The sequence below is a fragment of the Syzygium oleosum genome, unplaced genomic scaffold (assembly GCF_021117445.2).
Source record: "Syzygium oleosum isolate NSW1041296 unplaced genomic scaffold, Sole_v2.1 Sole_v2.32, whole genome shotgun sequence".
NCBI lineage: Eukaryota > Viridiplantae > Streptophyta > Magnoliopsida > Myrtales > Myrtaceae > Syzygium > Syzygium oleosum.
In genome coordinates, this window is record NW_026607516.1 from 734,467 (window position 1) to 751,821 (window position 17,355).

Below are 17,355 nucleotides of genomic sequence, written 5' to 3' on the forward strand. Positions count from 1 at the left end.
GATCAATGAGTTAATTAAATCTAATTCATCTCTTTCGATCTCTAATCAAATCAAAGGTTCGCCGAAAATGAAAAATTTGGAAAAAAATATTCTTAAGAATGATCATTTGTATTTTTAAAATAATTAGCCTCATTGTCGATAATAATTTATTTCCAAACATCTTCTCGGATGATAAATATATTTTTTGCCCGTTCATTTCTATAAGTAATTGTTTTTAGGAAAATAATTTTCCTAATCATTCATATTCTGCTTTCTGCGAGATGAACATAACCTAAGTGTGACGAATTGAGCTCGAGATAAAGCATGTTCATTATAAATTGCTTCCTCGTCGTCTAATTGGCATCGTATAAAAATAGATCCGAGATTTATATTAAGTATATTGAGTGTGACATGGAATTACGTTTTTAAGATCTTTAGGGGAGGTGGATCAATCAAGGTGCATTAAAGCCGACTTGGACACGACCCGACTACTTAAGAAGGAGCTTTTTTTCTCAGACCTTTTAAGTTACTATTTATAATGCCAATTATCATAATACTGTCGCACGAGTTATTGTAATTATATTATGTTTAATTTGTGTCAAAATGTGGCACTTTATTTTATAACACATGATTTCAACCAGTAATTAACAAATTTGTAGCCATATTAGGTCTAACAATTAAATATGATAGACTAACGTTATCCCCCAAGAAGGTGATCATTCTTGGCAAAAGCGAAACATAAATTCCACAATGACACTAACTGAAAGCCTGGCTCAAAGTTCAAGTGCTTCTATGGTTAAAAATAGAATTGGACAGTGCTCTTAGTCTTGATTTATTCTTTAATGTCGACTTGATTACCATCCGTTCGAAGGGAAAGCTGAATTTCTGTGAAGCTAATATCGGTGTCGAAATGTGAGCACGCATGAACGGGTCCCGCTCGAATCTCGCCACATCAACCGTACACCGGATTATGTGTTCGTGAAGGACGCATTCAGAGGAAGCGCAGGAGGCAGAATCGAGAGAGAAACATGTAGGCTCGTTTCATGAGGTTTACAACATTCAGATCCCAGAAGATAACCACAATTTCTACTCTGGTTCCATATTAAATGACATTGATTCTACCCTAGCCGGGTCATCAGAATGAAACTAAATCAGCTGGTTGAATTTTGGGTTACCTATAGTCAACTGTTGAATGCTACGTTAATTCGCAGGATCAGTCTTTCGCTTTGCATTGGGTCCCTCGTTCCGATAGCTCTCGAGGATTGCGTTACAGTTGTTCATTGTGGATGCGTCAAGAAGGCCATGATTCCACAGTTTTATCATAAATAATCTCCAGCACCTGAAAAGCAAGAACGGGCAAATTTTGATTAAGCTTGCATTTTGTATACTGGCAGAATAATAGCATTTGGCAAACTCGAGTAACATTTGATTTGAAGGATTAACGGGCGAACAGGTTTTCATTCGGTGTAACAAGCATTAGAGCCAAAGCATGAGAGAAGCTACCAAAAGAGAGCCGGAGATTCGATAAGCTCCTGGCTGTGAAGTTTTGAGAACGCTTCGCATGCCCATGGTACATGACCATCTGCCAGAACCCTGTGCCAAATAAGAATGCTTTACACGTGATGCAATAACTGCAAAAGATACTTAGAAAAATAAAGAAGGTGCCTGTTAGCATTCACTGATGCGAACAATCTGTAATGGCAAATTTCAAATATTCAGTTTTCATTTATCTACTGAAACAACATGAGAGAGACGTGAGGCTTACTTCTGTTTTCTGACAAACGAGTTCCAGAGATGCATGAGATGTTTTTCATCCTTGGTGACGTCCACAAAATCATCCAGCATCTGCAAACAAAAGATTTAACTAGTGATTGACAATTCCAATTAACAGGGTGAGAAAAGATTGTTCCAGCGGGGAGCAACTAAGAACTGTCGATTGTCTTAATAGACAGGTGACAGTTTGAGCAAATATTTATCACTTTCCACTTCTCCACTGAGCAACTCATGTATGAAAGTAGCCAAATATCTCGGGTGACACAACCCTAAATTGTCGAGTTAAACAAGAGGGGATCTAAAATGAAGTATTCTTAAAATTCCCTGGTTTGGCAGTTTGCAATCCCCGAGAGTAATTTTTGAACAGGCAAAATCACAAATTCTTGCCCTTCTATGTATATATGGCCCATCCGTTGATTTGTAGTAGCAGATACTAGAAAGGAAGAAGCAGATATCCCATCCATTAAATCTGGTGTGTGGTGAGTAAATCTTGTTGCTGAATTATATATATTTTTTAGCCATGGCAATGGACTAGGAAAAAGCTGTTTCTAGAAAGCAGCTTCAGTTAATCTATTCCTCTTCAGAGATGAAGAACCAAATCAAAAGCTGTCCTTATGTTTAAGGTCTCTTGGCTACATTACAAGAGCATCCACTGTTAGTTGTGGAACCAATGCTGAAAAGGGGAAAACACCAGGCAGACAGAGAAGTTGCAAACCTGCTACTGATTTATTTTAGAAGATACAAAGTTATACTTCTTTCATATCTTTAAATAGAAAGAGTACATACCCTTCGATCCTCAAAATCTGCAATGTCATCATCTACTTCATCCTCACTGTCCTGATCCGATAACACTTGATCCACTGCCATATGCTTCAAGAAAAGAAGCAAGTTCATGGAAATCATGTCAGGCACATTATTTCGGTGGTGTTTTAGGATGGCATGAACATTTTAGCGAAAAGAATTCCAGACCTCAAAGAGATATTATTTTCGATTAGGTGGAATATACTCTTAAAGGAGGAGGATGTTTTGGCTGAGAAAAGAGGAGCCAAACATGATATTTACCAAATCTTAAGGGAATAACAACAAAAACAACATCCTAATTGAGGATATTCCCACATCGTCATAGTCTAAGGAGGGTTATACTCGCATGGAACTCAAGTGTAGTTGCAAGAAGGCTGTTTCCATGACTTCAAATTTACGAGATCCAGGTTATCACAGAACAATCTCAACTAGAAACAGCACTCTTTGTGAAAAACAACAAAAAAGAAAGGAAAAAAATAAAACACACCTAATCCTAAAGATTCAAAGACTTGATCATGATTTTCACTTGCATTCAAATTAACAAATTTCAATCCGGAAGTCTAGGAAGACTTTCACAGAGATAAGAACATGATCGTGCGGACATAATTGCTGGACAACTAAATTATTCAGCACCAAAACTGTAAATGGAAAGGCCACCAGCTGGGTGAGTTAGATCCTTTAGGCATTCCAAAAAAGTTCACACCTTCCATTGCATAGAATTGCTAAAATAAATAACGAATGCTTCTGCCAGACAGATTTTTCTTAGAATTGGTTGTTTGCAAGATCCAAAGGTCGAAGAAAACAAATTGAATATATGGAATGGCAAATTATAGAGGGATCAGGTTGATGAAGATAAACCAATTCAAAGATGGATCTAAGTTTAACGATCACCTGAACTCTGTGAGAGTGATAGAACTGTCGTCTCAGCAATTGGCCACGGCTGAAATAAATGTATTAATATAACAGTGAGCCATTAGTAGACATGATATGCAATCCAACTGATCTGTTCAGGCAGAAGTTAACAGCCCACTGAACATGCTTCAAATGGATGACTTGTCAAAGAATTGGGTGTACATACTTTCTAGGTTCTGAACGTTCCACCACAATCCTCCTTGCTTTTGACATTTGCAGAATAGCCGGATCACTTCCAGCTAATGATTTGATGCATTCATGGTCTACAGAAGATTGAGCCATAGAAGTTGGAGTCCCTGAAACATTAAAACTGGACGCAACATGCTCTAAACACTCAGCTGTACTAGGATAGTCCGGATAGAAATTCTCTGCTTCATGCACTCCATTCTGCATAGCTGTGACACATAAAATAGGTCAGTAGCCTTTCCAACCATCGGGAGAAGTCATCCTAATCAAATTATACTAGAACCTTCAAGGCTGCACGCATACAGGAAGAAATTGCACGATGAAAATGTGACTTTGATCGGGCAAGATATTGTTATTAACATTTGATGACCGGTGATTGCCAAGTGAATAATCTCTGACATATTCCCCCATAAAAATAATGGCTCTTTCACCTTTCCCACATCTTTTTGATGATTTACAAGTTCAATTTCTTAGGTATGTGATACGCATACTCTCCGATATGTTTGTTCCATTTTCAAACAAAGTTAATCGGAGAAACTTGCTGTAAATGCAGCATGAATTAGCCACTATCAAATAAGACGAATTAGACTCATCAGTACGCTTTACCAACTTTTCGAAGAGCAAATCCAAGATGACGTGGCAGTGGTCAGAATGATAACCACCAAGATAACAATTTAACAGTCAGCATATAACAATTTGATCGACATGAGGGAATGCATATCCTTTTAAGTTAAAAAAAAACGAGAGCAAAAAAGAAAAACATTTCACTGGGTATGTGAAATTGACCATGCTAGCAAAGTAAGATCTCAAACCTCAAACCAGGGTAACAGGATACCAATAACCTTCATGCAACAGCTAAAAATGTGCAACAACTCATCGGCACACCAAGTATGAGAGGCATTGTCAATCACTATTCACGCATCAGCCAGTATCTTTCAAATTAAGGAAGTGAGGATAACAAAAATATGCTAGCAGAATTGTGATTCTACGTCAAGAGTGATTTGTGCCAACGCAACCAATCTTATTTAGAAAGCTAAATCAGCTGGGATAAAGGCAAACTCTTCAAAGAATACTACTAAACTATGCTGATACTCTAAAGACACTAGGCATATAAATTCAAATTTTCATATTTCAATTTCATTGTCATTATATGAAGAATTAAGGGAAAAAACCACCAAAAACCCCAAACTTTACCATTTGTGACACATTTACCCCGAACTTTTTTTTGTGCCAAGAAAAATCCCAAACTATGCAACTTGTGACACATTTACCCCAATATACTGTAACCTAGGGCATTTTAGTCTTTTTCCCCTTTTCTATTTTTTTTCTGTTTTTTTTCTTTTTTCCGGCGGGGGCTGAGGTCGCCGGCGAGGGCGAGGGACCCTCGCCCCGCCCAGGCGAGGCGAAGGCTGCCCTCGCCTCGCCGGCGTCGGGCGAGGGACCCTCGCCCCGCCCAGGCGAGGCGATGGCTGCCCTCGCCTGGGCGGGGAGTGTGCTGCCCGCCGGCGTCGGGCGAGGGCTTCCCTTGCCCCGCCCAGGCGAGGGCTGCCCTCGCCGGCGTCGGGCGAGGGTCCCTCGCCCTCGCTGGGCGGGGCGAGGGCTGCCCGATGCCGCCCTCGCCTGGGCGGGGCGAGGGAAGCCCTCGCCCGACGCCGGCGAGGGCAGCCCTCGCCTCGCCCAGGCGAGGGCGAGGGACCCTCGCCCGACGCCGGCGGGCAGCCCTCGCCCAACGCCGGCGAGGGCAGCCCTCGCTTGGGCGGGGCGAGGGTCCCTCGCCCTCGCCGGCGAGGTCGCCGGAGACCTCGCCGGCGAGGGCAGCCCCTGCCGGAAAAAAGAAAAAAAAAGCAGAAAAAAATAGAAAAAGGGAAAAAGACTAAAATGCCCTAGGCTATAGTATATTGGGGTAAATGTGTCACAAGTTGCATAGTTTGAGGTTTTTCATGACACAAAAAAAAGTTCGGGGTAAATGTGTCACAAGTGATAAAGTTTGGGGTTTTTTGTGGTTTTTTCCCAAGAATTAAACAGAAACTTCTCACTTCTTTTCCGATCCCAAATCTCATTAACAAACTGAGACAAAGAAAATCTCATTATGCATCAAGTCTATGAGAAATTAAAATACAGACCATGTATAAGTGTTATTGAAATGAAACATGATCATGCAGGGCAGCAGGCAGCTGTTTACTACTTGTTATGCTTTAAGAATTAATAGCAAAATTATCACCATTTTCAACTTCCTGAAGTCCTTTCTGCATTCCCTCACTGGCTATTTGGGATGGATCAAATTCCAAGAACTCAACTTGGACATGCTTCCTATTTTGAGCAGGATATTTCGGCCGACGCCTTCGTGGTTTTGGGCTGTAGATATAGTTTGTATTAACCTCTAATTCTGGTATTATTCAAAGATGAGGAAGGGTAAGGATAGTGAAGAGAGTGTGGAAATGAAAGAATGAAAAACTAACCAGAAGAAGAATGTTCGCAATCTAGGGTCTGTTTCTTCTGTCAGAGCCTGCACAAACATCAAATGCAAGAAATTGTATGGGCATTCAATTATCTAAGAAAAAGTCCTTTTCAAGTGAGAATACTTCACAAAAATGATTTCCCGTTAGACACTAGTAAAAACTGCATCATTTTTTGTTCGAGTTTCCTTCATGTCAACTTACGATTAAAGGATAACCAAAAACACCTTTCACTAAAAGCTATAGTTGGGAATTGACCAAGGGGTCGGGTTTCAGGGGTCTAGGGGCCATGCAGAGGGGTTGAAAGACCTGACCTTCAATAACTTAAGAAGAGAAAACATAAAATTTTTCATTTAAGCTACATTTAAAATGAAATGAATGAAAATGCTCAGGCAGAATATCATATATGTGCTTATCCCATAAGACATTGCTTTTCATCATAACCCCATCACCACAATGAGGAGGTGCCACATACCCCTGCTACTCCTCTTCATCATTCAGATAAGGCAAAAGGACCCAGCAAATGATTTAGTTGATTTACCCCCCATCTATGACAATACAGCACTTTTGAAAAAGTTACAATCTGGCGCTTATTCTATCTCATTGCATTGAAGTCATCACAGACAATTTAAATAAACTCTGCTCGCTTCTGATAAATTTTGGAAAATATGAGGCAAAAATTTAATGGTAATGCACCCAAGAGCAGCCCACAAACATAACATCCCATTAAATATCAATGGAACCAATCAACGCATAAAGCTTATGAGCAAAGAGTTAAACATCCAATAATCAAAGCAATTGACTGTAAAAAAGTTATTTTCAGTGGAAATATATTACCTCAGATCTCAGCATATCAACTTTAACAGAGACATTCACAGCTTGATACTCTTCAAAAACCTAAAAATTACTTTCAGTTCAACAGCATGTGCTGGAGGAAAAAGTAGCATTTTATATATCAACTCGGCAACTGGTTACCAACCCAAAACTCGAAGTTGAACAAGTCATGCGATGAGCATAAATGCAACCTCAGACCCTGAAAACAAAGATATCAAGTGAAAATTTTTCAAGAATCATGCTTACTATTTTTCTAAGTATAGTATATTGTAAATGCAACCTTAGACCCTGAAAACAAAGATATAAATGCTTAGTATATTGTGCTAAAAAGTTGTCAAGTGAAAATTTTTCAAGAATCATGCTGTTGAAAAGTATTTTTCTGAAGGGTGAATGAAAGAGTACACTAGGTGTTGCTCAATTGAGATGTACAGAATAAGTTGGTATTAATAGCTCGTTGCTGTTCCACTATTGAGAAAACCCTTATTATACATGTGCCCAGAACAACTCAAGATATGGCTGGAGTTCCAAAAGAATTAGAAAGCAAAGTGAACTCTAAAATGAGGCAATTTAGAATAGTTGAAATGCCAGCTGGATTTAAGTGCCTAAAGTACAAAGAAGCCCTTGTCATGTGAAACCCAATTCCTCTATGTATAAGATGTACATAATCTCAAATGAAGCTCTGCCAAGATGTCAAATGCTAGTTAGTTCAAAAACTCCATGGAGCGATAGGTAGTATGCAAAATGCCTCAAAAGAAGCAGTATTTCTTTCTTATTCAAGAAAAATAAAAGCTCTAGTTTCTTCATCAAAATTATGCAAACATGCATGAGTTGAAAAGACAGATAAAAAGGTGGGCACAGGATACAAGAGAAACCAATGCTGGTAAAACCTCACCTTAAAGCTTGCACATTGCATTAAGCAAAATGGGCAAGAGAAATCTTCAGTTACTGCATTTTTAAAACAAAGACACCAATTAAAAGTTTTTACTACTAAAGCTTGGCCCATCCTTGTACAAATAGAGCAAATTTCGACAAGGAAGAAAAGAAACAGTAGCTTCAAAGAGGCACTGCCATTCAATAATGTCCCTGCTGTGCTTTGGGAGGTAGACACATGAGACCTTCAGTCTAAAGCTCTGAAGGAAATTATATTTTTGAGGACATGTTACGTGAACGTAAATTTGCTCATTCTACACCCACTCAAAATCCTTTCCTCTTAAAAGTATTGATGCTATAGAAGCAGGCTGCAAGGATAGAAAGGTTATTTTGAGACAAAAGTAGCGTTGCTGCAACACAGCAACTCATCTAGTTTGTAATTAACTTGTAATATCATAATAGTCAGACAGATAGGATCAACTTCCAAAGTTAGTAAGATAACCGAGAGAGAGAGAGAGAGAGAGAGAGACAAAGTTCCAGGGTCTATTTCTAGTTCTGCATTTCCACAGTAACTATGTTTGCATTGCACGTATTTTTACCTTCTTCTTATAAGAAGAGTAAACTGATATCTAGCGCAGCATATGTGGTGTAGTCCCTTTGTGTTGCATCATAGAAAATTAATCACCATAAAATGATAAGATGGAGAAGATGCAAAATTCAAGCTATTAATGAATCCATGTACCTTCAATCTTTCGATGCACGTTGTTGCAGTCCCTATAGTTGAAAATGACTATTCCAGCCCTCAACCTAGAAAATTGGCACAAAATGTTACAGGAACCCCAAAATATAAGAAGAAGAATCACACTAAAAAAACAACAATAAAGTGGACAGACATTTTCGATAAAGAAAAGAAAAGAGAGAAGATGGGTACAATGAGAAAAAAAACTAATAAGGAAAAGAAAAGAGAGAACTTGGCTAGAAATGTGTCATCTTGGCAAAAAAAAAAGTTTTCGGCAACGACTGCCGTTCTCTAGCAGTTTAGTCAATCAAATGAGAAAACGAGAACAAAACTATTGCATGCCCTGCTACTTGTGTATCAAAAAACAAGGAACTAACAACAGCAACGACATGAAAAACACCACCTTAAGAGGTCAACTTTAGAAGCCATTTCAATCACAAACGGGCTTGATTTATTACTCTATTTGGAAAAATAGCCACGAATGCGAGGACTTTGTACATTTTGTTTCTCTTGTGTAAAAAGTCCATGAATGCAATAAAATTTCCCTATATGTAACCAAAAGACCATGAAATATTCCTATAAATTACGGAATAGGAAATACACACAAACTCCTTGTCAGGGTGTCAAAGTTACATAGAAGAGCATGAGCTTGGACAAAGAGACACTTAGGGAATAGCCACTAGAAGCACTACAGTACTGTAATATCAAAGAATATAACTGGAAACTAAAATAAAAATTAAGAAATAGATCCCTTAGCGATGATTGAGGAATAGTTGCCTAGTAGGTACTTGGATGAAAATTCTCACCTCTTATTACGCTTAGGCCTTGCTTGTACTTTGAAACGCAAACTTCTCCGAAGGAAAGAAGGCTAGAGCACGAAAAGATGCTTGATCAGCATATTAGAATGGACAGATTCAAAAAATCGGAACAAGGAACATATCTTAGAATTATGAAAGCCATGAAAACCCGAGGGACTTTACATCTTAGCCCTAATGTTGATAGCATTCAGAGATATCATCTGTTCAATAGGATCAGGATAAAGTATGGACTTTACCAACACTTAAAAATTTTCTATTGCCTAGCCCAACTTTTGAAGAGACCGGATGTTAATTCTTTTTGAGAGTACCACCCGGCAGGTAGAGTTTAAGATATGCTTCAAAATGATGTACACTACATAAATATCTACAACAAGGGACTACATCACAAGAATTCCCTCACTCGATATACTCATCTTTAGTCAAAGCCCATCATCCCAATTGGTGTTTCCAGGGAAGGAAAAGTCAAAATATAGAGTTCGCAAAAGAGAGCATTATGACACAATTACATTATGTATAGCACGGCGGTGTAAAATATTGTATAGCTCAACAGGCTTGCAATACACCAGGAGACTCTCTTCTGCTGCAGTTGCATCTTCATCAGAAAAATGTTCACAGGAACTTTGATGGCACATTGTAACCAAAGTAAGCAATAGCAACCGAATCTGTTTCATGAAAATAGACATTTATGAGAAATGGTTAATTTAACAATTAACAGAAGGATTGTCTTGGAAAAACCAGTGCATAGATAATTTCGTTAACAGATGTACTCCATCACAGCATACAACTTCCTTAAAAAGGAGAAAGCATTAAACTACCATCGTATAAGAAAAACTTATAAAAAGAGTGTCAATCAACATTTTTGAACTTAATTCTGAGAAAACACTAGCCAACCGTTCAATTTTTTCGGCCATAGTAGAAGACAATCTTAACAATGCATTAACCAAGAGGATTACAGTGTAAAAACGGAAATAATGGACGGAATTTAAACAAACACGCCAAACCAAGACCTCCAAACACCACGTCAAACCAAAGCAACGAATCTTACAGCTCCACCATCACTTAAACAGGTAGTGCCGACTCATTCCTTCCTCAACATGCACAATTCATAGGTAAATCTCACATTCAAATTCACATGAGCACGGACAAATTAAACCAAATCAAACCTACCGACTTCCACGGACTCGCCGGCAACTCGGTAATACTCTCCGAGCCTCCAGTGGAAAAAAATTCACGAAGACAATGAATGCACATTGAAAACCTGAACCGCGACACCAGCAAACAACAACACACACCAGCAATCTCGTCTCCGTCAACGAAATCGCCATTGCAGCAAACAGACACCAAAAATCGAAACCGAGTCGCCAAATTCGCACACAATTCCGATGACGAAAATCGCCTCGAAACAACAATTGTCCGACCGGTTCTCTCCTCTTCCTTTGTACCGTCGGAACACCGATGCCGTGATGAAATCGCATCGCCATCGTCGCATTAGAGCAGCGCATCGACCGATGACGAGATGATTCGGAGCTAAATCGAATGAAAATCGCGCTTCGAGCGGAGGAGATTCGAGCTGAACTCACCGGCTGCGGCGATGGGAGGGAGCGGCGATGGACGAGGTTCCTCGGAGCTCCGGCGAGCGAGATGCGAGTGAAGAGCCGTCGTCGGGTCAACCAACGGATTTTTGATTGATTTCGCTTACTATTTCGTGTCCTAAAATTGATGGCTTGATGGCGGACCCGAGCTGACGTGGCCTTCTTGAGATTTTCGTTGAATTCTAATTTCTTTTCGAGAGAATTCCATACAACGCCTAAAATGCCATCATTTTCTCGAATAAGGGTCCAAAGAAAAGCACGAAGTTATTATGGAAGTTTTAAATAAGGGCTTGACCAATCTCACCGGCTAGCCATCGATCAAGGGCATTTTCGTCCAAAGACTATTTTAATTTGTAAATATTTATTTTTCTTTTCATTTTTTTCGTCTAAGCCCTTGTCAACTGCAGGTGACCTTCACCCAGGGGAGTGCGGCCCTTGCCAGTGGTCATCAAGACTCAAAAGGATGGGAATTGCAAAGAGGTTACCAATGTAGAGGTGAGAACAATGCAAAATCACCACGAATTGGGGATTAGAATCAGTTTACTGAAGAGACTGAGCACAGCATATCTGCACGCAAATACTTCCGATGGATTGGAGCCGATGCTTGAGCCTGCAGATGCAACCGATGGCCACAGGCAAGGCTGATCAGAGGTCGGTCATCGCCCAAGACCGGCCGCCGGCGAAAAGGAAAGAAAAAAAAAATTCAGAAAATATAAATTTTACGATGAGACAGCTCGATGCAAGTTTTAATCATAGGCCCGATTGCCCGAAGGCTTACTGGCAACGAGCCCTAAGGCAAATATGGGTGGGCCCGATGCAGGCCCGTTCAGCAAAAAATGCTACGCAATTTTCATTAGGCAACTCATTTGGGCTACGTTTGTCACTCCTACTTATTTTCTGGTTGATTTTTTTGTTCTTTTCCTTGTGAAAAAAATATGCGATGCTATTTTGACTCCGTTCGTTCCGTGAAAAATAAATAATATTGAAAAGGATTTTCCCAAAAGGGATCGCATGTATCGTTCAAAACAATTAATCAATGAAATTCACTACAAATAATTTATGTCTAAATTTTATCATGAAAGATGAAAATAAAATTTTGTTTATCTGTTTTTATTAGCAACATAGACGATCATTTTTAAAAAAATATTTTTCGAATCATTTATTTTTCATGAAATTTACCGAGCCTTTATATGTAGTTATATCGAGTGTGGGCTGTTTGATTGGCTCACTCGTCATGTGTGCTTTTCATGTTTCGGAAGAAGGTTGGGTTGGGTTTAAAAATTTTGTAGGATAATTTATGTTTTTTTTCCGGTTTTTTTTTAAATGGATTGGAGCATTAGAGCGGTTGGAAAAATATTAGACTCAATAACGTAAGTAAAAACTAAGGTCCGTCAAAAAAATTACTAGAAGCGGAGAAACGAAATGAAACCGACTTGTCGAAAATTACTCGGTGGAAATAAAAATCGAAATAAATCTCTCAAATCGAATTGGCCCGCTCCATCCGGCTCGAACATTTCGACGTACATTTTGGGTGACGGCGAGATGAGGCAACAATCGGGCCTGACTTTCCAACTTAGTTCGGGCCCGTCCAATGACCACTAGCTAATCGAAACGGAAATATGTTTTCTCGTAGGATCCGGGGGGGGAATTCCGATCATTTCCATCCCTCCATCTTTGACTATTCTAAGGCCATATTAGAATATCTTGATCAGTTAAGTCCTTACAAAAGCCTAGCTTTATCTAAACATGAATTGTTAAGTCTACATTGACATTTTTATAATTAAATGGAAAAAATTGGGAATACAAATTTTAAGGATCGTGCCAAACGCATTTCTGTTCTTTTTTTTTTTATTTTCGGAATAGAAATTTTGTGCGATTACCAAGTGCGTTCTTTTGCTCAGAAAACTCTTCTAAGGAATAGAATTAGAAAAAACTATTATTGAACAGAAAATGTTCTAAAGAACAGAAATGCTACCAAATGCACCCTAACTAGTCGAAATGATAATTTTCCGGCAAGGTCAGTATGTTTTTCATAGGATGTGGGGGGATTCCGATCATTTTCCGGCAAGGTCGGTGTGGGAAGGTTTGCATCGCATCAAGAAGGCATGCAAGTCGTCATGGATGATCCATCACGAGTCAAAATTCGAGAATTCATGTGGCCAAAAGAGCAATAAATTTGACGTCAAGAACTGCGGGGTCAATACAAAGTTCTGAATTGAAGTCTTAAGTAAGCTCAAAAGGCTCTTCAACATTGTAAGTGCAGGTCCAAATTGAAATCTAATTTAGGTCCAAGGGAAGAATATGAAAGTGAAAAAAGTAGAGCAAAAAAAAAAAAAAAAAAACAGAGAGAGAGAGAGAGAGAGGAAAGAAGCAAGACTTTAAAAAAGATTGAAAGGTGATAGCCAGTTAGGTAAGGGGGAAAATCGATTAGCCCATGGTTTAGGAAGCTGATTTCGGTGTCCTTGTGGACCTCACCGTATGTTTCGTGAAAAATAATTTTTTTTTATTAAAATTGATCGTTCGTGTCGCCTGAGATAATTAATCGATGGAAAATGTTTTCGGTTATCTACAATAATTAATGCCTAAACGTTTTCCGTGAACAATAAAAATATTTTTCGTTCGTTCATTTTGAGAAACGATACGAGCAATCATTTTTAGAAAATATTTTTCGGATCATTCTTTTTTTCGCAAAACAAACGGAACATTAATTATTGCTTAATGGTAATCGATCACCCCGTTTGATCATTCGCAAAACAACAATTTTGAACTCGTACTTTAATTAATTTATTTTTTTTACGATCTTGTTTTGATAGAGCAGTTCTTTACTTCTTTATACTGTTTTCGTGAAATTTTCTACTACTATCTCGATACTTCTGGTTAGTAAAATGGTAATCGATTACCCCATTTGATCATTTGCTTAGGGATCAACTTATAACCCAACGCAATCTCGAGACTAGTTGATGTCCACATTATGCGCTATGACCCTCAATATCGGTCAGTCGGCATCAACATGATTAAAGAAATAAAGAGTGTAAACAAACTCCCTCTTGATTTTTTGCTTGAATAACTAAAATATTATTGGGTTAACACCACGAAAAATCCCAGATTGGTACATCTATGATAAATTTACCCCAAATTAATTTTTTGACAATTAAAAGCCCCAAACTGATACACTTATGACAAATTTACCCTCCGGTAAATTGGATTAATACCACGAAATATCACAGATTGGTAAATCTGTGACAAACGAATGGGTAAAACCTTAAACTAGTACATCCGTCGAATGCCACGTGTCATTCAACTCAGCAATTTGACGTTAAAATTTAACAAAAATTAATGGAGGATAAATATGCCACAAGCGTACAAGTTTAGATTTATCACAGATGTACCAGTTTGTGATTTTTCATGATATTAATCTAATATTAATTCGAGAAACAAAGAAATTGAACAGTAATGCTCAGAGTCTAGGGCAAGTCAAATCTCTCAAGATGTGCCTCACGTTCCAGGGCCCAATTCCCTAAAAAACCCCCAACTTTACCCTTTGTCCCAATTATATCCCAAACTTTTTTTTGTCTTATAAAAAACCTCAAACTTTTACTTTTGTCCCAAATCTACCAGTTAATTTTTCGTCCAATTTTTTAATATTATTTTTTATTTTTTCGAATTTTTTTTTATTTTTCTTTTCTTTTCTTTTTCCTTTCCTTTTCTTTTTTTTTTGTTTCACCTTTGGGCCGGTCGCCGGGACCGGCGACCGCCAGCAGGCGGGCCGGCGGGCGAGGCTCAGGCCTCGCCGGCGTTGGGCGAGGCCGAGCCTCGCCGTGGTCGGCGAGGCTCGGCCTCGCGCCGGGCGCGGCCGACCTCGCCGATTACGGGCCGACCTCGCCGCCCACGGCGAGGCTCGGCCCCGCCGCTATTGGCGAGGTCGGCCTCGCCCGCCGGCGTGGCCGAGTTCTCGCCGGATCGGCGAGGCTCGGCCCGCCAGATCGGCGAGGTCGGCCTCGCCAAGAACGCGAGGTCGCCGAGGCCGAACCTCGCCGTTCCGGGCGAGGCCGAGGCCTCGCCGGCAGCCGGCGGGGGCCGAGCCTCGCCGGATCCGGGCGAGAACTCGGCCATGCCGGCGCCGGCGAGGCCGAGCCTCGCCGGCTATTGGCGAGGTCGGCCTGCCGCAATGGCGAGGTCGGCTCGCCCGGCATCGGCGAGGCCGAGCCTCACCGGCCGGCGGCCGAGCCTCGCTGGCCGAGCGAGGCTCGCCCCGCCATATGGCGAGGTCGGCCCCGCGCTATTGGCGAGGTCGGCCACGCGCCGGCGGCCGGCGGGGCCAAGCCTCGCCCGGCGGGGCCGACCTCGCCGGCCCGCCTGGCCAGGCGCCGGGCCAGCGACCGCCGTGAAGGTGAAACAAAAAAAAAAGAAAAGGAAAGGAAAAAGAAAAGAAAAGAAAAATAAAAAAATAAATCTCTTAAGATGTGCCTCACGTTCCAGGGACCTTTTCGTGTACCACGAACCCATGACCATCGATTCCAACGACTTGCTGTATGTTCAGAGAAGAGATGGGGTCATTTGAAATAAATAAATAAAAACATTTGTCAGACTGCATTAATTCCTACCTACTATCATGTACAAATTGCATATGCATGCATAGAATTTGCAGATTAGAAAACCATGTAAATGATATACATAATGGTAAAGTAGGGATAAAATCAACCAGATATTGGTATTATTTGTCAAATCTTATAAAAAGTTGACTGTAAATTTAAAAAAAAAAAGGATTAGGCAAAGATAATGTATGCACTGCTCATTCGAAGATGCATGTGAATTTGGTAACCTACAACTCCTGTCCCTTGTCCTATGCTGTTAAACATCGTAACTTGGATGGAACGATTTGCCATCTCATTGACAAACTGGGTTTTTTTTTTTAAAGAAGAGTTTCGGATGGAGAAAGATTCGATTAGCTTACTCCCTTTCAATCGAGTAATTTCAAGGAAAGAAACCATGGTTTGAACTCAAGAAGAATCGGGCAAATTAAAGGAGGAAAAAAAAGACTTTACATCAGATCACTGTCCTTCGTTCAACGTGAAACCACGCTTTTAATAACAAAAGAAAGGACGCTAAATTCAATTAAGAAGGACCCGCGTTTCTAGCCATTGAATTGTTTTTCGACGAGGGCATTGTAAGATGATTGTCAATTAATTTGAACTATGCTGTTAGACGGGTTTGTAGTTTAATATTTAGATGGAATTGTTTTTCAACACTTGTACGATATGCGGCAATTTATACGATAATTTGTAATTTTTAGGATTATTTTCGGGACGAAAGGTGTGTAATTTTCTCGTTTACACACCATTCATTCATGATTAACTAATGAATAGTTTTGTACACGGAAATGTCGATCATCAGCAGCCGACACAGAATAAAATTTGAGCAGCTTCAACAGGATTTGAGCTATTGAATGACCAACTTTGCATGAATTTTAATTTGAGTTCTACGTTTTTTGTGGGTTTTTCCATGTTTCGGTCGCACGAATCGGCATCGATCTTCTCCACCTAATGCTAACGTGGACCTATCTAGCAAGACCGTTGACTATTCTGATTAGGGTCAACATAATGTATGGTCGAGATGCTGTATTTTCGTGAGGGGAAGAAATGTCAAGTCAATTTGATGGAAAATTATTTTGGAAAGGTAGTCAAAGAAATCCAATTCCTAGCACTGCATGTGAATAGCCTAGGATTAGTCTTTTAGGTCATTTATTACAATGCCATCTTCTGTGATGCAATGTGAAAACAACACGAGACATGGAAAGAAAATTTCCTGTGCCCATAGATCCATAGAGAAGTGGGTAAGCTTGAAAAAAAAATTATGTTGGCAAAAAAATAATTACCGGTTACCTGATTTCATAATAACTTACTGATAATTGCCCGATACAAAGTTTGTAACTTTTCTTTCTTTTTTTAATTATTTTTTGTAAACTTTTATTTGTCTCTATTACCAATAACTTATAATAACCACAAACACTCACTTAAATAAATCTGCGACCAACTCATAACTAATTGTATATATGATTTTGCCAAATCACTTGATAGAATGATCTCAACGACCATCATAAGCGATTCTCATAATCATCGGTCGAGCGATGTCAACCGCTGACTTACTGATAATTGCTTGATACTTCTACAAAATTACCAACTCTTTTTTAACAAGTTTACAAGTCTGTAAGTTTTCTTTTCTTTATTTAGTTTTTGCTCTTACCAACAACTTGTACTTACCATAAACACTGATGGATACAAATCTGCGACCGACGCATTGACTAATTGTGTATATCGATTTTGTCGAATCACTTGATAGACATATCTCAACGATCATCATAAGCAGTTATCATAATCGTGGTCGAGGGATGTCAA

The 17,355-nt window shown here is 39.7% G+C and overlaps 1 protein-coding gene across 1 annotated transcript; it reads right to left on the bottom strand.

Annotated features, from left to right (window-relative positions):
- Positions 1-991: 991 nt before the first annotated feature.
- On the bottom strand, positions 992-11,113 carry LOC115686450 (polycomb group protein EMBRYONIC FLOWER 2-like). The gene is made up of 15 exons (XM_056304393.1): positions 10,949-11,113; positions 9,875-10,030; positions 9,357-9,418; positions 8,554-8,618; positions 7,834-7,886; positions 7,087-7,140; positions 6,945-7,004; positions 6,111-6,157; positions 5,873-6,006; positions 3,632-3,860; positions 3,445-3,493; positions 2,539-2,622; positions 1,745-1,824; positions 1,483-1,572; positions 992-1,318 (listed from the first exon to the last, which is right to left on the bottom strand). The coding sequence occupies exons 2-15, from the start codon at positions 9,998-10,000 to the stop codon at positions 1,180-1,182; spliced, it is 1,272 nt and encodes a 423-aa protein (XP_056160368.1). The 5' UTR covers positions 10,001-10,030; positions 10,949-11,113; the 3' UTR covers positions 992-1,179.
- Positions 11,114-17,355: the final 6,242 nt, after the last annotated feature.

Bases quoted from the DNA above. Each gene is read 5' to 3' on its own strand.
- LOC115686450 (XM_056304393.1), bottom strand. From the start codon at position 10,000: ATGTGCCATCAAAGTTCCTGTGAACATTTTTCTGATGAAGATGCAACT. The intron at 8,619-9,356 runs GTGAGAATTTTC...CCAATTTTCTAG, and splicing joins AGGCCTAAGCGTAATAAGAG to GTTGAGGGCTGGAATAGTCA. The intron at 2,623-3,444 runs GTGATCGTTAAA...CTTTTCTTGAAG, and splicing joins ATCACTCTCACAGAGTTCAG to CATATGGCAGTGGATCAAGT.